The sequence below is a fragment of the Neopelma chrysocephalum genome, unplaced genomic scaffold, assembly GCF_003984885.1.
Source record: "Neopelma chrysocephalum unplaced genomic scaffold, ASM398488v2 Primary Assembly neopelma1_63, whole genome shotgun sequence".
Classification (NCBI taxonomy): domain Eukaryota; kingdom Metazoa; phylum Chordata; class Aves; order Passeriformes; family Pipridae; genus Neopelma; species Neopelma chrysocephalum.
In genome coordinates this window covers 8,030,372-8,053,037 of record NW_020897720.1, presented here as the reverse complement: position 1 = coordinate 8,053,037, position 22,666 = coordinate 8,030,372, and the positions used below count along the sequence as shown (strand labels likewise).

Genomic DNA, 22,666 nt, shown 5'->3' with positions numbered 1-22,666 from the left:
TGCTATTTTCAATACAAAACCTAACGGGATTCAAAAATTCTTTTGTAAAGCTATTGCAAGTGCCATCCTCCACATTTGATTCTCTGATTATACAAAGGCTGCTGCAGAGAATCCCTGGCACTGTGCTTCCTTCCAAACCAAATCAGCCTGATGTCTAGGGAATGGGTAAGCTCACTCAAAAGTGTTAGCAACTACCTTTGCTTTGCAAAATACCTCGGGAATACCGCTGGACTATTAATTACATATATTTTTTGTGCCAGTTGATGCAAGATTTAATTAAAGTCTTTATTAACTCACTCCAGAAGCATCAAATAGAGAAAGCTTAGTATGAACACACCGAAAAGTCCAAGTAATAGTTATCAAAGATGTTACAATGATGCCTGTGAAGTCCCAAACCTCACAAAGCAACAGAGGTGAGAATTCCTATTACATAGAAACACAAACAAAAAGGGTATTAAAAGCAAACACAGTGCTATCTATCCCTTCAAGTATCAACCAAATGCATATCATTTCCCTTTCTCATAAAACATTTAAAGATCCAGAGTGGCATATAATATACCTCTCTAGCTGTAAATATTCTGGACCAAAGCCCTGTGTCTGATGGGCATTTGTTACTAGTTTCATTTTTATTTCAACACAAGTTCTCAAATAATGTTTAGTTTGCTTTTTCTAATAAGTAAGTCTTCAACCCTATAAGAAACAGCCACAAACTCCATCTATAATAACTCAGGACTCCCCTGAGGATGATAAAAATCCTTCTTTCCTTCCTACTGAAGCAATAAGAGGCCATAATTCCTCTCTTGGACACTCATCGTTTCAGGAAATCATTAACTGCAACTCTGACAGCCACAACAGTGACAAGTCAAGTTGCCACAAAACCCTCATTAACAGTCCCCTGAACTGCAACATACCAAGCAAGAGACATTCCAGCAAATGCTTTGCAACAATAATTTTGATGTAGAAATAACAAAACTATCACTTCGCTTAAATCAATTGAAAGCACATTTTTAAATGTTTCCCATCAGCAGGCACCAAACTAAGCCAGGCTCAAGACCATATTTTCAAAACTTCCCCGATAAAGCCTTTAATGTGATGGCACTTGCTTTGGTTCCAATTAGACATCGTGAAAGTTTACATTGGCTTTCAACAGATCCAGCTGTGGCCAAAGAAAGATGGTTCACTTTGTCTTGTTTGACGCAGAGCTCCCCGGCCTCTCGCTCTGCATTTTAGATCCCAAACACCTGTCTGTTAAAATATATTGCACAAAGACAAATTTAAGAATAAATCCCACTATTACTTTGCTTTTACCATCTTCCAGATCCCTATTTGCTCTCCAGGTGCCAGGGAACTACAAGTAACATCCCGTCTGCTTTGTAAAACTCCCCACTGCTGAAAGCATGTTGGCTGAGCCATTGAGAAACTCAGATTATTGCATCAGAGGCCACATTTAGTCTTGTGGTAAGTGCTTTCCTTCCTCAGATTAGTGGACATTATACTCAAAATTCCTGGTGTATTTTCAATGACTTAAAAGAACTACTTGACTGCATATTTAGTTCCATAAACTTTTCCAAGACAAAGAACAACAAGATATATTTAGGCATTGGACACAGAAAAAAGGCCTCCACAAAACGATTTATAGAAGATACAAACAAAATAACAGGTAATTTTCTAATTCCCCAACCAAGCTAACAAAATGAATCCATTTATTCTTACCTGGAAATTTGGTGCCCAGCATAAAGCAGCAGTGCAGTCAAAAAGTACAGGTAAAGCTGAACCAGGTGTTGCCTTGGTAAAGTTAGCAGCACAACACTTAAGATGTAACCTGTAACAAAAAGCAGACGTTGATATTTCAAAAATAACCCAAATTTCTTAAAATATGAACTAATGCTCAAAACTATTCAGATCTCTAATGCCTTTGTTTTCATTTGACTTAAATTTCACCTACCTACATTTTCTTCTCATCAAAACACAAAGCACACAAAATACCTTCCTATTTTCCCTTCTTTCTCCATGACCAGAAACAGCTTTACCAGCTTCTGTAAGATCACATCTACATGTCAAGGGGACTTGATCCACAGTATTTTAACATGACAATGAACATAACCTGTACAACAAAGAGAAAACAGGCCTAGGACCCCACCTTTTTCCAAGTGAAAGCGGGGAAAAAAGCCTATCCAATCATAAAATTCAGTCCATTGATGTAAAATATCCTTTTCCTCAAACACACGACACACAGAACACTTTTCCACGCTGATTAGCATGACACATTTTAATTCTTCCACTCTGTCTTTATGGCTTGCAGACTCTTTGCATGCCCATAATTTGAGATGGGGACACACAGGCTGTACTTCATACACCACTGCTGCATAAATCAAGGACAAGAATTGGCACAGCCTAGGATTTGCAGGCATTTATACCAGCAGTTCCTGCACTTCTTGTTAGCATTTAGTGAGACTGTGGAAAAATACATGATGTGGATATAGCTTTACTCTGACCACGGCTGTTCAGCAGGCTCTCCAACAAGCAGAACACTGATATTTTATCATGCCTGCTCTCATTTGGATACTCAGAGCAGTACTTTGAAGTCCACTTCCCAACTGGATGGTACGTGTCCACACTCTTCTCCTTCCCAGACAGGCTGCAGGTCAAAACTCCAGCACATGGTGCCTTTACTAATCTTTATTTCTGAGCTCTCCATCACAATGCAGTGCCCTCATGCTGTGTGTGAAGGTCAGCTCAAGTGCCTGGCACTGAAATCCATTTAGGAAAACAACCCAGCAACAGCCAAGAACTCCCCTGAAGCTAAGAACAGAATGCTATAGAAGAACTTACCCTGACCCTTACAGCTACACTAGTCATGTTACATTTACAGTTTCATCCATCTATGCAGCAACATGAGGCACAGTCTTTTTTCCTGAGTTAATTTATACCTTGAGCTTTTTAAATAATGCAACTCTAAATTAAGCACTCATGAGCAGTGACATAACCAGCTACTATAAAGCAGCTTGGGAACACAGCATGTTCGAATATTTGAAAAAGATACTATGTCAGAGTCAGTATTTATGCAGAAGTACTTGAAGGCTGCTTAGTATCTGCCATGTTCAATAAGCCACCTCTGTAAAATTCTACCAACAGTTTGGTCTTCAAAAAAGTATCTCACAAGATGCTCCTAGAAAAGGCATCAGGCCCCACAGGATGCCAAGAAGAGATCAATTCAGGTAAGACAGATGACAGGAGCGACGATAAGACAGACAAAGCCTATTTACTTACCTTTTTTAAATACCAATATATAATTTATGTACTTAACATTCAAGATAATTTTTCGAGTACCTTCATGAAGTGGATATGACAAGTTGCACATTTGTCTGGGGATGTGCCTTTTCAAAAGCTGAAATAATTGATAGTTTCTTTTATGACAATGAATTATCATACAAGTCACTAGTTTCTGTACAGTATCACTTTGACCAGAGGGCTGGAGCACCTCTCCTTTGGAGACAGGCTGAGACAGCTGGGGCTGTTCAGCCTGGAGAACAGAAGGCTCTGGGAAGGCCTCACTGTAGCCTTTCAGCATTTAAAGGGGGATTATAAGAAAGATGGGGACAGACTTTATAATAGTACCAGCAGTGATAAGACCAGGAGTATTGGTTCTAAACTAAAAAAGGGTCAATTTAGATGAGATACAAGAAAGAACTGAGTGTGGTGAAACACTGGAACAAGTTGACCAGAAAGATTGTGGATGCCCCATGCCTAGAAATGTTCAAGGTCAAGCTGGAGGGGTTCTGAGCAAGCTGATCAGCTGCAGATGTCCCTGTACTCATTGCAAGGGGGTTGGACCAAATGACCTTTAAAGGTCCCTCCCAACCCAAACCATTCTATGGTTCTGTAATTTTTATTTTAAGCTTTTTTAAGGGGGCTTGAAATACAGCACTACAGGTTTCCTTCTAGCAACTGTTTTATACAGAATAACACGCTTCTGGTTAACCAAACAGAGCAGATGTTCTACATCATCCATTTTCTTAGCAAACATCTGTATTTTATGGAATTCCTGTTCTTTGTTCAGCACTTTTCATCTACCAAATACACAAATGACAAGAGCAGGAACTCCTCAGCAGTCTCCATGAAGACATTTAACAAGCCTGCACACACCACAGCCTCATGAGCTGGATCCAGCACCTCTCACACCATCCCCTGACATTCTTCCACCTCATCTCTGCTGCATTCACCCCCTTCCCTTAATTCCTTACTGAGGGACAATTCTCCCTGTGAAACAACCCCCAGCCATTTATCATTCCAGCACGTGAGTCAAATCTCTCTAAACCTTTCCTTCTCACTGTAGCCCATGACTCACCTTCAGGTGAAGAACTAAGTGCAGTTTATTATGCAGTCTTTTATTCTTCAATTATTCTATAAATAGTCTTAGAACACCTGTTTACTGTATCTGTATTTAAGCTCTGCCATTTTCTTTACCTTATTCTATCACATGAAAGTCTGCTTCTTGGCCACATGATGATGTACCTGAGTGATGGTAGGATCATTTCTGTAAGACATTTTAGAGGGCAGCAACTGCACTCTAACACAGACAAGTTAGATGGAAGGATTTTAGAGGTCACTGAAGTTCATTCTTCTCTACATGATCACAACTTTAACCAAAATAGTTAGGATCCTTCAGGATAGACTGAAGGAGTAAAAAAAAAAAAAAAAAAAAAGTCTAAATACAAATCAGAAGATGAGAAGACTACAGTCACTGTGCCTTCTAACCAGCTTCCAGACAGCACAGATGCTCATAACACTGTGCAGGGAGGCAGCATAAGACAACCAAGGTTACTGCAGAAACCTGAGCAATGAACTCCACCACTCACGAGTTTGGGCCGGAATTAAATGTCCACTTTGAAGCAGCCATTTGGTCTAATTGCCAGATTTTGAAGAGGGGGAGAGCAACAGACATTTACAGTAGTCCCCATTCACTCTTATTTACAATTCCCTCTTGTGACTTGATAAGAGGGAGATTTCAACACACTTCATGCTGCAATATTTGCATTTTTACTGCAGAGGCCCTATTCCCAAAGTGGTACCAACCTCATTTTTATCGACAACGCCTCTGCCAAAAAAAAAAAGGCAAATAATTCATTACCAAACCATCTCATTGCAGAAGAAAAGGAAGACAATCTCAAATTCAGTAATATTCTATTCCCTTTGTTCTCACCCAGACAAATGATGTAATTAGTGTATGGCGTAAACAAGATTCCACTTCAAAAAAAAAAAAAGGCCAGGAAATGAAATTTCTCACAGCAGCTTTCTCATCCACCTCCTCTGTCAGAAGAAATCCTGATGCTGAGAACGTATATCCCTTTGGAGAGAGTCCCCCCACACAAGGATTTACAGATTGAGAAACAGTCGTTTTGCTGGTCAGCCTTTAGACATGGGTTAAAAGTAACTAAAGCTCACTTCCATCCAAAGCTTCCTGAGCTCCGTGCCTGCAGTGAGCATTCCGCTCCCTGGATTTAGGCTGTGCTATTTTTGCCCATGGGACTTGGTGTATTGTCTCGTTTAACTCACCAAGTACATCTCTGCTTCAGGGTAAGCAGCAAGCTCAGAGAAGCACAATTCCTGCCTCAGTAAAGAAATGGGTTTAACACATGTTAAAAAAAGAAAAAAGACAAGACAGAATAATCTCTTTCCTGAATACGGTCATAGTGCCCTGGTGCCAGGCCACCAAGAAAGAGACTTACACCTTTAGGCTTCCAGCTCTAAGGAGCACTACAGAAGACATACTCAGCCAACCTTAAAAACACACAGATCCCCCACTCAGTTCCTATTCAGAAGCACGAGGAAACAGAGAACTTCTACTGCCTCTTGTGAAAGATGGTGCAGATTTAGGCCCCATCAAAGAAAATAAACTGTGAAAATAATACTAAGCAGAAAAGCAAAGTTAAACCTTGCTGGACAAGAACGTGTGCATTAACTGGCTCACGACCTCATTTACAACTTGTTGATTCAGCTCAATGAAAACCTCTGGCTGTGCAATGCTCATTGTTACTGGGAGCAGCAGCTCACACATTGCCTTTCAGCAATCTCCCTCCATTTGAGCACCACCAAGGTGTTTCCCAGCTTCTCTCACCTAAATTACCTCTTTGCCGACTCAGGAGTCTGAGGTTTATTGACTGCACACAGCAGAGGCTTCTGGAGCATGATCAAAGTCGCAACTCATCCTCTTCATTAAACACTTTAGTGCTCATTTGCATGATTACAGATCCCTTGCGTCCACTTCACATTATTACTCAAAAGTTTCCTGCACATTTAGTCTAAAAATGAGAACTTTGCACATCAAAGAGTTTATAACATTTCTTAATAAAACCACACCAACTCTTGCAGTGCCACAAAGTAAGAGCACAATTAATTGGATTCTACTGGAAAAAAATTTGGGGGGCCCTAACTTCCCACTTGCTCATATCCTGTGAGGATAAAGGGTCCATCTTATCATGACTTGCAGTCATGCTGCTGTGAAGCAGCAAGTCTTGAGCCACAGACAGCAACCCACCTCTCCTGGCTCAATGCAGGATCAGTGCACTGCTGAGTTAGTCACTTCATTTCAGCCAAATCCTTCACTGTCCCCATTTCAGTTTATTCAGACTGGCCACAACATGAAAGTACCACGACACACTTCTGAAAGACTGTATTGGAGCTGACAGAAGTATTATAACAACAGCTGGCACCTTTATTTTCAGTGTGTCTAATTCTCAGGATAATCAATCACCAGACTGGTTACACTACAACTTACACAGAGATTTAATAAACTGTCAATGTCCACATCATCTGTCTCAAGAGTGGATGATGTTTAAAAGATACACTTTAGACCTCGGGGTAGTTAAAGACATGATGCACAAGTTACCAGGAAGATTCTGTGGCCCTTTCCCTGGAGACCCAAGCTCAAGCCCAGAAGGAACCCCAACAGCCACTTATTTTTAAATCACATAAAAGGGGAGACAAAAAGCTCTTGTACATCCTCAATTTGTATTAATCATTTGAAGGGTAACTCAGACTGGGGTCTTCTGAATTGACTGGGACAGCTGTGCTGTTCTTCTGAGAGGGAAAGTCGTTCATCTGCTCTGTTACAAAAGGTACGTCCTACGGACCCTCTGCCACCACAGAGACACCCCTCCTGCATCAGAGGTGACTCCAACATTTGGCTCATGCAAAATCTGCCCCTCAAATCAACCCAGAAGCCAAGCCATTGAGAGAGCACGTGACACCAAAACCCCTCGGTCTTGAGCACCCACTAAAGCACCAGAAGTGCCACCACCAAGGGCAGCTTTCACCCAGCCTGTGTCACTGCTGCTACCTGAGTGCCTGTTCCAGGCAGCCACACGTGTTGCAGGCTTTATGACGTGTTGCATTTTTGGGGAGCGATGTTTTCGCTTGACAGTGCCAAGGCACACCTCTTCCTCACCCTCCCACTCAGCCAAGGCTCCTGAACAAATGTTATTCACTGCAAGAAGTGCTCTACTTGAAACTAATGTGGCAAATACTTTGCCCTTCAGAAAATGATGGAAAATTAGTTCTAAACTGAGAAAGCACACAAGGAAATTAGTATTTACTCAGTCATGGCACAGTACAACTGTAAACAGAGATCAGAATTCCTGTTATCAACATCTGCACATCTCAGTGAAAATAATGCCAACAAAACAACTTACTCATTACAGGGGTACTGCCACAACCAGCTGTTTCTTGAATTTTTAAATGCATAACAGATTGGGTACTCTAAGTATAAATAATCCAAGAACTGAGTTCCTTACAGAGATTTGCAGTATTGTCTGACCAAGTAAAATAGACTTTTGATTCTAGTTCTGCCATATGATTCAGAGGCTGTTTCTGTAAGACAACATAGCTAATGATTAGAGCTCTGGGAGTAACGGCAAGCATGGAGACCTTCCAGAGCAGTGGAAAAGAACACAGAAGCGGAACCATAAGAATATAAAAAGTCACAATGTATTCTAAATCACTAGGACAAACTGCCATGCTGTCATGAGGCTGGTACTCAGAGCCAAAAATTTTAAGCATCTCCTTTCAAGAAGGCTGCTAGTGGCTTCCTTTTATTTTAAATAAGAAGTGATGTGGGTTGCCAAAAAGAAATACCAGCTTTATATAGAAAAGTTACCTGAAAGTATACACATGCTGAGAAAGCTGCTTAGTAAAAGCCTACAGCACTAAGGGAACAGTACAGGAATTGGTAGCCTCGAGTTGGAAAATGAAAAAAGGATGTGTTGGATTTTGAGCACAGCACATTCTGCCTCCTTCCGTGTCCACCAACTGCAGCATGAACTGCATTTTATCCAAAAAGAAAATGAGAGGATATAAGTAATTATTTTAAGAAATGAAGACCAAGTCCACGTCACAAAATTGCATTTGGTTAAAAATAACTACAGTTTAAAATAAAATAGTGACACTCAGAAAATAGTTCTACTACCCATTTATCTAAATGGTGTTGGCAGGAGAGAGACAGAAGACATGGGACAGCAAACCCAGAGATGCTGAATCTTAGCAGCACCTCATCTTTGTATGCATTAACTGCATTTACACATTTAGTCATAACCTCTTCTCACAATTTTAGGAAATTTGTTTCTGTAATGAACCAGCTTCTTCTTTCTTCTCACACTGAAGCTTCACTTGGCACCTCTTACTGTGTTTGTACCAATGTACTATATCTTTCCTCTTAGCAGGCAACACAAGAAAGCAATGCAAACAAAAGATCTACTTAAAGCACAAGAGCTTAAAGAACAGTGAGCAGACCAAAGTGTGCAGTCAGCAAACACCCAAGGCAGGGAGTTCAGGAGGTTTCTCCTCCCTCAAGCCCCTTGGTAAAGGCAGCATTCAGAACAAGGAGTTCACACCTAGCAAGTGATGAGACCAACAGACTAAGGTATTAACCACACAGTTCAAGAAAGTGATTACAAACAGGGTTGTGACAGATGACACACCTTCCACCTATTCCAAATATTTAAATAGTTTTCTTACCGTTTTTCCCTGAGAGTTTTTTTTTGTCATGACAAATACAGTTTGAGATAGAAAACTACTCTATTTTTACTCTCAAGTAAGAAAAACCCTGTATTTAGTGCAGTTCTGTGTCCCTAGCATGACAGTGACTTAAATTCCAAGTCTGAGTAATTACAGGTTAAGCTCATGACTCTTCTCTTTCCATCCAGCTCAGAGTATTTACCAGTTAGCACAAACAGTATTGCTTTGCCCTTCACAGGAGGAAATTACGTGGTTTCAACTGTTTCCACTTTCTTCATCAAAGGAATAAAAAAAGAAGTATCTGTTTTCTCAGAGCTCCTCTACAGCACAGAAGAAAACACAGAAGCAGTAAGTGCTAGTCTACCCTACAGAGAGGTTTGAGATAAAGCTATTTTTTTTAGCACAGATCTTTCATGAACAACAGGTTACTTTAAATTTATACAAAATTATTTCAACAAAATCTTAGTGAAACCACATTATACCTACAACAGTTGTGGTCAAAAAAAATGGTTTGCTTTTTAAGCTTCTTTCCCCCTGATCCGTGTATGAGGTAACAGACAGAATATCAACTGTCAGAATTATATCTGGTTACACAGCCCAAGTGCACACGTTATCACACTCTACTCCTCAGCCTGTCTGGATGGGTTCCCAAAACAACTAAATAGGATGACTTGGAGTATTTGGGAGAGAGTCCTGGGACTGTGGTGTCATTGACCAGACACTCTCGAACACTCCAGGAAAAACTACAGAATACCTACAGATAATATTTGCAAATAAGGCAAATATTTCAGGTTTTTTTCAATAGTCTTAAAAGAGAAAAATATATGTGCATGTATATATTTTATTGTATTTAAACAGGCCAGATTATAGAACCAAACCTTCCATGTCACTCCTTTCAGAGGGCAAAAGAATTTTTCCTATTTTAAATATAATTTCTGGTTGTATAGCAGCCGTATGTGCACATAAATTTGGCTGCAACCCTATTTTATCCAATTCTTGCCTGTTTTTACAGATAGCCAGTAGAAATAGCAAACTAAAAGCAATTTCATCCAAAGCATCTCTAGGAATTTTAAATTAAGTTTTCAATATATCATCTGGCAAGTCTTCCGTAGGATGTACCAAAAATATTTCCAGAACTGGGTTTGATCAATCAAGTTTTAAGCTTGAGGCAACCCTGTGACCATCAAGCATGAATTTCCATGTACGTAGAACAAAAATTTTTCTGCCAGAGACATTCCAAAATTTTCGTTTAAATAAGTCTGATATTTGTCTTTTTAAACAGACTTAAACCTAGGAAAGTTTTCACAAGTGAAAAACAATTTTAATGGCAATTCTATAAGGTAATTCATATGCAGGAAAACAGTATTATAAAATAAAACAACAGAACACAAACTTTATACACCAGTGCACATTGAAGACTAACACAGGCCTTTCACACCTGCCTAAACAGTAACCACAGTGCCATTTGACAAAGTTCATAAACAAAATTACTTTGCAATTTTTCCTGTATTAAATTAATCTTCTTACATTCACCAATTCTAACCAGAACTTTATCTCTTCTGTTTGCATTGCTTTGCTTTATGCATCTTTAGTTACATTTCACGCAGCTGAACTCGCTGTTGAGTGGTTATCAGGGCTGAATATTTTCCTTCACTAAAGCAGATAAGGGCTGTTTCATGGAAAGATAGGAAAGGGAAAAGTTGTTTCAAAGAACAAATTGCATCCTAGAGACTTTTATTATACGCCCAGTAGTGTTAACTGGAATGTGAATAACATTGTAAAATACATCACTTCATTTAATGCATTAAAACAGAAAAGATACTCCTGTAACCCCCAGTTCTGAGCAAGCTTCCAACTCTGCCTCCTTAGTTCCAGGAAAAGGTTCACTATATCAAGATTGGTAGAGTTTATTAATTTTTATAGCTCTCTAATCAAATTGTTCCTTGTGCATCTGCTTGAGATAGATGCACCCAATTTCCTCAGCTGCTGGAAGCACTTCTACGAGACAGTATCTTACACTGCCTATATGGGAAATTCAGTGATTGTTTGATATTGCAAAGCTGCCACAGCTTTTGCTCATACTGTGTTTCCTAACTGCAAATATGAACAGAGGATTTCTTTCCTAAATAAAACAGATTAGCATGTTGAAACACATCGACAGTAAATTGTTATTTAAATTATACACTGGCAGTAATTTTCCCCAACGTATCTTCAAAGAAGCTTAATTCCCCAAACTGGTGGAAAAGTACTTTGTTTTCCTTACAAATCCAATTTATATATTTTGATACGTCATTTTAATTAATGTTATACTGTAAACTGAAGCAACTAAATTTATATAAAATGTCATGTAGGCATGCAAATTGATTTAGCCCTGACTTACCCTGACAAAGCTTATTAAAAAAAAAACACCAACCAAGGGATTGAAACAAATCAATTTTATTTGAAAAGTACCAACAAAGTTTTGTCACTAAAAACTGTCTGAAAATCTTTTAAAATCTTTTGACAATTTAGAAGCTCTTCTTGCTCAACAACTACCAGGTAGAAAAGTACAGATACTCAGTATCATAAAAGCAAAAGTGAAAGAACTGCTGAGTGATTGTGCACCAGCACAAAAGCATCCCTTGTATGAGAAACAAAATAAGAATCCACTTATTTAGTGCCAAAATAGCATTTAGGTAAGAAATATTTTGGTAACAATACTCACCCTCTTTGTAGCACTTTCTGCTGGTGTATCTCAACATACTTCAGCGAGAGTAAGATTATCAAATGACTATAAAGATGTGCTATGTGACAGCTGGAAATTACCCACTGATATCTTGAAAACCTACTGCACAACTGCTGGTTCTGTATTAGAATCTAATTGAGAAACTGACTCCTCAAAGGTACACGTGCTTATACAAGTGCATGGGAAAGCCAGCTGTAGTTACATGTCACCTGGTCCTGTGTCGCATTCCAGCACCAAAGATGTTCTCTCCCACAGACACAGGAAAAGGGCACAGAACTGTGACACCAACTTTTAGCACTGCAAGTACATTGTAATCCCAGCACAAGTATAGTGCAGCCATAACAGAGAAAGCTGCACATATTTTTAATGCAGTAAATAATTTGCAGACATTTAATAGATTTAAAAAAAAGAGAAGTCACATGCACAACACTTGTGCAGTCAGGACTGAAATCAGGACACGTTACTTCAAAAACCCACAGTTCTCTAACTACTTAACTAGAGTGTGTTTCCTCTAGCTGATTGCAGTGCACCTTTATCCTCCAAACTCATCTACAAGGAAGAAACACTGCAGAGTGGGAAGATTATATGCTACCCATTTCTCTCCAAGCCAGGCAGTGTTCAAGCAGATGCTCACTGACTATCAACCTCAACAGCCTGAATCCAATCCCTAATTAACCCCATGTGCAGATGAATCACATTCTCACCTGGAGAGCAGGTCCCAGAACATCAATCCTTTCATCTCCTAAAAACACACATTTAGCATTCCAGAGCTAGACTTTCAGGCCAAGGTTCAAACCTCAGCTGCCTGAGTTGAGTTAATAATTTTATCCATTTATCTGCAACACAAGGACTTGTTACCTACTCGAATCCACTCACAGCACACAGATGGCTCATAAGGTTGAAAACCGAAATGACAGATCTATGCAGCAGATGAAACCTAAATGTCTGGTGCTGTGGTTATCCAAACCAGCCCACCTTTTCCCTAGTCCCTTGTTTAATGCCAGTAATGTTATAACACTTCTTGTCTGCACAGCACGTCACAGCAGCTTCCTCTTCAGTCAGACACAGGCCAAAGTCACTGTGCTATTCTTTGAGGGACTCGATTGTGTTTCCAAACACCAGATGTACTCTATGTATCTGTCAAGGCTAAATAGCAGAGTTCAGCAGAAAACCCTGGACAGGATTTCTTTATTGCTAACATAAACTGCCCCTTAGGTAGAACTGTAATGAATATATTAGCATGTTATTCATTGTTATCAATATATTATCATGCTATTACCAAATTCTTAAAATTCTTTCATTAAGGAAAAGGGTATTTAGTACAGTGGTGTTTTCTCTTTAATAGATGTATACTTACCCACATAATGCATATTAAGGGCCAAGTACTTGTACTGGAAGAGAGGGTTGTTGTGCAGGCTACTTCTTTGGATCTGCTGGAAGAATGAGCTGACATCCCATCTGTACAAGACATCCAACAGCATGATGCTCGGGACCCTTAGGGCCACGTTTAATACTGCCTCCAACTTCTCCTTTGCAGCCATTCTCTTCCCTTTCTGTGAATTGGCAGCAGACTGTAAATAGCACAAGAGAGAGAAGAGTAATCAGATCAATCCCACTGTACAAACAGCCATTAGGCTTTGTGATCGTATGAATGGGGCTTCCTGTGTGGCCACAAACGACTGAATGAATCAACTGAGTTAAACTCAAATCCAAACAGGACAGCTTCTATTTTTGCTATATAAAGGTCAATTTGCTAGCAGTTTTTCCACAGTGATACTGTAAAATGGGGGGGAGGGCAGATTAATGACATGAAAGTGGTCCAAGGGTGTGCACTGAACAAACCTTCGTTCTTATTTGCACTAATGTAGCATCCAAAAGCTCAGCCAAAAGGCCCCAATGTACTCGGTACTACATAAACATTAACATGATCAGCATTAAACTGCAAATACTCTGTAAGCTTTAGAAATCAAACACTAACAAAATTCAGACACTATGTCCATTTACTTTAGCACTATTTCTGTGCCTCTGAAATTAAAAAATCACTGGTTGAAAGAGTCTTTAAAACATTTTAGATTCATTTCCTCAATGTAAATTGAAATAATTGTCCAATACCTCAGTTTTTAAAAAATCATTTACAGCCTTCATTAACCTCTACAAATTTATCTATGGAATCTGAGGGCTGTGTGTTTGGAGATTAGCACCAATAATGCAACTTTTCTACTCATTTTAATGTAATTCACCACAAGGAATCATACAAACAAAAGACCCTATTCCTCTCACTCCCAAATACTAGAAGGTAATTTAATTTTGCAGTTTGCCATCAGATAAGATGGATGGTGCAAAACAATGAAGGGCACTTCTCTTTTTAAAACAGAAACAAATGCTGGTCCACAACAGCATCTAAAAGTCAATAAAAGAAGAGCAAAAGGATCCATTTCCACATCCTGTCACCTAAGACTAACAGCAGTTCCTAAACGAAATATGCTGGTTTTACCACACACCATCTGCCCATCCCAGGAACATGATTCACCCCAGGCTGAGTTTGTGAGCCACCAGTAATAGACACAATATTAAAGAAGTGCAGTTGAAGTGTTCAAGGCCAAGGTGGGGATGACCCAGCAAGGTTTTATCCACAAGAAGCCATTCAAAGGAAAATCACCTGCAGCACAATCAACCCCCCGATGAGGTTGAGATTTAAGAAAAGGCTCCCAACCCCAATTATTAGGGGGCCAATTGGAAAAAAACTGCATCGTGACCAAAGAAGCAGAAAAATCTGCACTTGAACTGCACTTTAATTTAAATAAAGTTTTACAGGACTTTTTTCATATTGTCCTTGTGTAACCTATAAAAGGTTTTGCAGTTGTGCAAGTTTTACACCTCAAATCAACATGGAAGTACAGCATGAAGTGAAACCATGCAAATATACAGGAACAAAAAAACCAACCCCACTCACACACACACAATCCTCATGTGAGGTTTTATCATGTCCTAGGCACTACCACAAACTGCTCATGTGCACACGTTCAGCCACATTCACATCTGTCAAGGAATAAGGACATAAAATTAATTCAGCTCTAGAAGTCAGGACAGATCAAAACTGAGATATGGCTCAATAAACCTCAGCTTGCAAGGCTGCTGTTGCCACTGTCTAGCCCTCAGTCTGACTTTTCAAGTTATGTAAATGCTGACACTTTTTACAGAGCTCTTGCAACAGCTCTACAAACCCCAAGGGCAGCACATCCTTCCCCTCGCACAGGAAGCACCTTCCCACTACATGGGGCACCCCACAAACCAGCAGCATTTCACAATGCTGCCCAAAACATGTTGAAAGGTTTGCCAGAAGACTACAAATATTTAGAATGAACAATCAAAACTATCACCCAAGCAGCTACCTCAGAATCCGAGCATTCAGCATTTCATGCCAATAAAAGATGGAATTTAAAGGGATGGTATCATACAAACAAAATTGGGAGATACACAGATTATATACAAAGAGTTACAAGAAATACCAGGGCACACAGCTTAAATAATTCATATGAGAATATTTTTAAATGTCCTGGAATTTTTCAGATTTTCTATTTTGCCAAGCCCGCAAATTTAATTAAAACTTTGAAATTAAGCTGTCTCCTGTTTTTTTGCTGAATTCCTTTTCCAAGTAGATCAGGACAGGGGTGGGCAGGGACTGACTGACAGGTTTTCACTCTGTCACAAAAATACCCATGTAAAGCGACAATAAGTACCTGATTAGAAATTACATTCTCAAAACTGTCAAAGCTTTTCCACTCATCAACAACAACCAAACATGTAGGACAAGAAGGAAATTTTCACTTGAGCTTTCACTTTCCTAATTACTCTAAAACCAGAATCCCACAGACAACTTCTTTTAATATTGAAAGTTAACTGAGGGTCAGCACGTTCAAATTAAGCTGAATAATTCTACCTCCAAAGCTCTTACACACAAACTCAGAGAACTAAAAAGTGCAGCATCTAGATTATCTAAGAAAACAATCTAAATTTCAAATGCTGTTAAAACAAAAGCAAACAAAACTTTGAAAACCACATCATGTCACAACGGATGGACTGTGAGGGGCAGCCACTGCAGCTCCACAGCATCTTCTGTCACTGACTGACAAACCATCCAATACTAATAAGAAACCCTTTAAAATTAACTCCACTAGAAATGCGGATGTGTTAAATAAAGCCTCAGTTGTAATGGCTGCCAAGTTCTAACAGAATGTAATACAGGCAAGCAACAACGTCCATTGCTCTAAGCTCATTATATTGCAAAGAGCTCTCACAATACATTATTTTGATTGGTGTAAAAACAAACAAAAAAAACGACCAAACATTAAACCTCTAAAACCCTTAGATAAATGATGATGACATGAGTTGCTGGATGTTCAGATGTTAAGAAAAAAAAAATAGGTCACTTGTTGTACAAAGACAAAAAATGGACTGGGAAGCAACTTGTTTGTGTTTCAAAATTTTTTTCCCATGATTTCAAACATCTCCCTGTTCCAAATCAGAAGAAAAAGAACAGTCTTAGGAAGATTGTCATGGTTTAACCTCAGCCAGCAGCTAATACCACACAGCCACTCGCTCACCATCACCTCTCCCAGTGGGATGGAGAGGCAAATCAGGAAAAAGGGTAAAACCCTTGGATTGAGATGAGAACAGCATAATAATTAAAATAAAATAATGATGATGGTAATAACTGTAATGAAAGGGAGACAACAAACAAAAACAACCAACCAATCACCCAAACAAACATAAACAAAACTAGATAAACAAACAAAAACAACTGAAAAAGAGAGGAATAAAGCCCAAGAGAAACAAATGATGCCCAAGACCATTGCTCACCACTCACTGACCGATGCCCAGCCTGTCCCTGAGCAGCCATCGGTGGCTCCCGGCCAATTTCCCCCAGTTTATATACTGGACATGATGTTCTGTGGTATGGAATATCCCTTTGGCCAGTTCCTCCCAGTTTCTTGCACACCTGGTCACTGTCAGAGCATAGGAAACTGAAGAGTCCTTGATTTAGAGTAGGCACTGCTTGGCACCAACTAAACTATCAATGTAGTTCTCACACTAAATCCATAACTCAGCACTGCACCAGCCACTAGGAAGAAACTCTATCACAGCCAAAACCAGGACCAAGAACTTCAGACTTCACACCTTAAGTTGTGCTATTTGACCAAAACAAGCTTTTAAAAATTTCCCATCAAAACTGTTTGGTCATTTTTGTTTTCTAACAATGATTTTTCAAAAGTCCCTCCCTCACCTGACACACCCATTTTGTCAAAAGCATATTCCTGGTTAGCTTTAAAGAAAACAGTAGAATTAGCAAAAACCAACTTAAAAAAAAAAAAAAAGGACTATCCTAAGTCTGTCCCAGCTCATTCCATCAGCACAAGAGATCACCTTGAGTGTGCTCACATGACATGTACCCCCTCAAAGATAACACACATATTCCCTTTGACAGAATTTTCTTTCTGAAGTTTTGTCATGACATAAAATTTCAGCTGAAGCTGTGAATTCTGCCACTTAAACCAGTGTAACTGTTGTTTCTGCAGCAACATAAATATAAATCTATCACATCACAGGCAGAAAATACACCCTGGTAAAAAGCAGTACGTGAGGTCACAGAAAACCTGTATCTATTTATCCAAGCAGGTATAAAATTACACTAACAGAGTAGAGTTTCTGCATTTAGGAAAGCATTAATCATGAAGTTAATTAAGAGTTACAAAAATACGCTGGAATATCTGCAAATTTAAGTTATTCTAATACTATTGCCATCAAAAATCACCATAGAAAGAGACAGTAATTCCAGACAAGATCAGAACTTCAAAACCAACCTTGTTCCTGTAACATTCAGCCTCACATCTGTGAACAAGATGCTCATTCTCCTACCATACTACAACCTAAAACACTTGGCAAGATTGGCTAAAAACCAAAAGAGACAATTTCAACTTCTGTTTCTCACATCTATGAAATTTTAGTTACTTTGGATATGTCTCTGTTGACAAGCTGACTTTGGTCTGTAGTCTAGTTTCCACTTTAGATTATTTTTCAGTAATACATTCTGGAACCAAAAATATCACCAGGAAAAGCTTTTGTTTTTCTGTCAGGTAAACTTTGCTAGACAGACTTCGAAGAGGAAAAAAAAAATAAACCCAACCCAAAATCTACAACTCCTATCTGTAGCTATGGAAGAGTTCAGTGTAAAAGTTCAAAAGCTAAAATTAGACCCACAGCTGAGTGGTACCCATTCACTCCCCAGAACCACTCCTTCTTTATGCCTGTCCTGGTCTGGGGAGCAAAAAGAATTTGAAGTTCAGAAATCCATTCTTCAGAGACTTAGATCTTTATGTCATCATTTTGGGAGGGAGAAAAAAGAGGAGCAAATGGAAGGAACAGGACAAAAAGGTTTATCAGATATGCACCCGGAAAAGAATTTCCCTGTGTGAGTCCGTAGAAAAAACCCCCCAAACCTAGAACTCAGAGTATGTGAGTCACTGATCCATCAAAAGAGCTGTTTCCCATGCAGACAGAGGCAAAGAAGGAAAAGACAGTCTTGCTCCCATACAATTCAAACTGGCTAACAAGGACAGCACTCGAAAATTTCTGCTGAGAAGGTCAGATCCAGCGAGATACCAAGTGTACTAATAAAGCAGAGAAACACCGCAGACGTGCACAGCAACACTGCCACTGGCATCCAGTCACCGCTTCCAATAATATTCAGTTCTTGTAGATCACTACAATAGTTCAGTAATTTCAAATAATAACCAGAGAGTATTTAGTCTTCAATTTAAAGGTTTAGAGAGAGTTCGTCAGCAAACAAACAGCTTGATCTTGCTATGTAAGCAGTTAACAAGAACAAATAAATTTTTTTTTTCTCTTTTTGTTTCCCATCTGGTCTCATAACACAGATTGCTATAGAGCTGCTGCAGTGGTGTGACTGGAGAACTGGTATTTCTACCTAGAAAACACAGTAATTCCTAAATTCCTACTCACTCGACTCATTCAGTTGTGAACTGGGGCACAGCTAAGGTTAACCATTCCAAACAAATACAGAACATATTTTGCAAAAAACAAATATTACTGCAAAACAAATTAGGCCAACCTCTTATCTGTTTATAGGAACTTCAGTGAACATGCATTCACGTTAAAGGCATACTGAAAAAGGACAAAAACAACTAGAGAAGAGAAGGTTAACTGTAGAGAATAATAAAATAATCTATATTTCCAACTTTCATTAAATCTAGCAAGTTTCATATGAGCAAGAAGAAAACCAATTCAGGAAAATGAAGATACATATCATAGAGCTGTGAAATTTTCTTAAAAGATTTATTTCTCTAGTACATTTATACACTACGAACAGTTTCAGCCCACTCTCAATTATACAGCAAATGCATTATATTATTTATGGGCAGCCTGTAAAATATCCTGTGTCTTTTATTTTTCATAATGAGCAGGTAAGACCAGGGACCTGAACTCGGGGGCTAATACGTGTTAACAAAGATTAACAGATCCACCAGTTATGCAGCAAAATCCTTCTGGGGATTCCTAAAGGATCCGCACTCTGCCTGCGTATGATTGGTTCAAACCCAGTCACACTAAGAGGGGCTGCCTGATTTTGAGATTGTAGTTTAGTTAGGCACCTGAAAGACAGGAGTCTAATTCATTAAAATTAAACTATAATTAATAATATCTTTAATTAAAGTCTTCAGAAGAAAATCTAGATTGAATCAACAAACTAAAGTGCTCTGAGGTCCTTTTTGGCTCCACTGTTTCTTGCCAGTCCAAGGTTTGGTTTATTAACTAGTTATTCAGCATTTTTTTTGCCATCACAGCCGTGTTTGCAAGCCCACACCTACCAGCCTGCCTAACCACATTTGTATCAGCACATTCTGAGAAAATCTGGGCAGCAATCCCAAAGCGCCTCTGCAGAGGAGAGAATACCCAGAGGACCTGCACGCTGAGCACTAATGACAGCCCGGGATGATGCAGTCTGTGACATCCCACCTTGGAGAGCTGGATCACAGGACAACCAGACACACAAGTAAAGCTGCCATACCCCATCAGCCTCACAAAAAACCCTGCAACCCAAATGTGTTACCAGGATGAAGTTACACGGCTGGATGAAATACATTTCATCTTCCACAGTTGCTCAGACAGTTTTTAGCCATTTCAGCTACAGACTAAGCCTATGTTTAGAATCTGCAATGCCAATAACTAGTTACCTGACTAGTAAGAAGTTAAAATATAAAATAAGACTTTCAAGATTTCTCTAGGTCCACACTGATAAAGTTTCCATTGCTGCTGCTGCCTTATCTGTTTAAGTCATGTAAATAAAGAGCATCAGCTTCCAGGCCTGTGAAACAGGCAGCTTAGCTTCCTGCAGCACCAGGCTCCTGTAACAGAAATACCAAACAAATGGTGAAAATATCTAGAAAAGTTCCTTTTAAAACATGTTCAAACTCAAGACATGCAACCAAAGAATTCTTCCAGAAAAACTCCACGAGATTAAGTACCCACTTCTGAGTGTTCCTCCCAAGTACACGACTAATTACAGAGCAGCAGGGCCTCTCTGCAATGAGAGGAGATGCTGTAAGGGCAGGGAAACAGGCTCAGGTGTCTGAATCACACTGAAGGAGCTGGACCTGGATATGCACTTAAAAAGCAAAACTACAGGGAACTGTCCAGTCTAACCACATCAAACACTGCCAGGTGCATTTGGAGCTAAAAAGGGATTCAGAAGAGTAAACCACCACCCAGGTTCCAGAGGACGGGAAGAGAAGCCATCTGCACGTCTGTGTGAAGAGGAGGAAACCGACCCAAGTTTAGCAAACAGCTCAGAGAATGTTTTTTCGAGTGCAACATGAAACACAAGGCAGGCTTATACAGTTTTCCAGGACACACCCATTCGTTCAGATCTCACTGGCATGATGTGCCTTTCTGCATCTGCACCATGGACTCCAGCTGCTGAACAGGAGTGAGATACTGATCTCTTTCCATCATCTCCAAAGGAAGGAATTCCCCAGTACTTCTTCCAATGTTGCTCAGTTCATATCTCCACCAGAATCAAGTGGCTCTAACATCAGAAGCTCCTCGTAAGACTGATACAAACAAGGTGTATCCTGTGCTTTGGACAAGCAGCAGTTTTATATCGCTCTGTAAGATTTCTGATGATCCTTCCTCATAATGGTGGTCACAAAGACAACCATTTCCTAATGATAATGAGTTTATGAATTAATTAAATCCTTTAGTGATATTATGACTCAAAAACTAGAGCTGATTACCACAGTTATTAAAGCTAATTAGAAAAAAAAAAAGATACAGTTTCTCATGCACAGGCAGCTTGTATTTAAGATAACTGGCAAAACTAAGCCAAGGTTACAGATAAACTGAAGTTACCAGATGCAATAGCTTAACAGCTTCCACCTTAACACAGTATTTTTTTAATATTTAAATCTATCTTCATTGACCTACAAACAAAAGTGATCAAAGAGTAATTATTTCCTTCTTCTCCTCCCACATTTGATCTCTACGGACACACTACACAGACAAAAATCCCTAACTGAAATACATGTACAAGTATCCAAGTCTGAAACACAAGTTAACAGAAACTCTTTTATTAAAAACTGCATAAGAAATGAATACCGCAACACCTACAGACTTCAAAAACAAGTGTACTGAATGAGATCGCAAATGGCTAATATTTATGAGTCAAACATGTTACACAAATCTCACTTTTCTTTGGTAAATAAGTGGCATCATATGCCTCCAGTATCTAATATTCTCCCTCGTTTGCTGATACTTGCATGCATTACACAAAAAAAATCACATTTTTTTCACTTTATTCTCCGAACCACGTTATTTATGCACCAGGTCCCACACGCACACCCCCAAAAAGGCAGCACAACCAGAAGATAAGAATCCCTCTAAGAGCTCCATCTGTCACAAGTGTACTTGGTACACAGAACTACTCGAGCACGGAAGAAAAATGAGAATTCTCATCACAAACCTTATTTTAAAAGGCTACAGAAGGTCTCAAAAAACCGACTGACATGACATAAGCAGGGAAGATGGAAAAAGCCCTGTTCTCCACGCCACGGGCAGGCTGCTCCTTACATAAGCATGACCATATGCTCCAGGGCCCGTCTCCAGGAGGGGTGCCCGGCTCCGCTCCGCGTCTCACCCGTGACAGCGCACGGACTGGGGGATGCACAGCCGGCCGAGGGGACCGGGGGGAAAACACAGACCCCACGGAGGGCGGGGAGCACCGGAGCCCCCCGGCCAAGGCAGCACCTCGGTCAGGGCGGCAGGAGCCCGCAGCTCATCCCCGGGGCCCGCACAGGCAGGCAGCGAATCCCGAGACCCTCCCGCCCCGTTCCCCAACCGGAGAGTTCTCTCCTGCCCGGCGCAACTCCCGCGCTCACCGCCGGCGCCGCGGGCGGCCCCGCGCATCCTCCCGGCCCCGCTGAACTCCAGTAACCCCGGCGGCTCCCGGCGCTGGCGGAGGAGGGGAGCGGGGAGGGGAAGGGGGGGATGGAGGGCGGGGAGAGGAACGGGGGGGCGCTGCGCACGGGGAAGGCCGGGGAGCCCCGACACGGGCACGGACAAGCAGGGGCGCGGAGGGGCCGCGGGAGCGGCGGGCGGGGGGCGCGCGCGGGAATCACCTGAGCCCGCGGGGTCGCCGCCGCCTCCTCCTCCTCTTCCACCCCCTCCTCTTGCTCCCGCTCCCCGGTGTCTCCGCGCCTCTCACGCCGACGGCGGCGGCGGCGGCTCGTCGGTGCCCGGCGGCAGAGCGGCTCCTCGAGGCACCATGGCCGCGCCGCGCCGCCTCAGGGCGCCGCCGACACCGCGCGGCCCCGCGCACGGGCGGCCATGGCCCCGCTCGCCTGCGCGCGCGCGCCGCCC

At 40.7% G+C, this 22,666-nt stretch overlaps 1 protein-coding gene across 2 annotated transcripts in view; it reads right to left on the bottom strand.

Annotated features, from left to right (window-relative positions):
• RNF145 (ring finger protein 145) overlaps window positions 1–22,605 on the bottom strand; it is a 48,294-nt gene extending 25,689 nt beyond the window's left edge. The window contains exons 1-3 of one of the 2 annotated variants that reach the window (XM_027682677.1): window positions 22,426–22,605; window positions 13,095–13,308; window positions 1,714–1,822 (exon numbers count right to left, since the gene is read on the bottom strand). In XM_027682677.1, coding sequence (XP_027538478.1) covers window positions 1,714–1,822; window positions 13,095–13,278 — 293 coding nt within the window. In that variant the 5' untranslated portion in view covers window positions 13,279–13,308; window positions 22,426–22,605. Of the gene's footprint in view, window positions 1–1,713; window positions 1,823–13,094; window positions 13,309–22,185; window positions 22,204–22,425 lie in introns of those variants that run through there. The other variant, XM_027682678.1, reaches the window with a different exon arrangement.
• Between the last annotated feature and the right edge of the window lie 61 nt (window positions 22,606–22,666).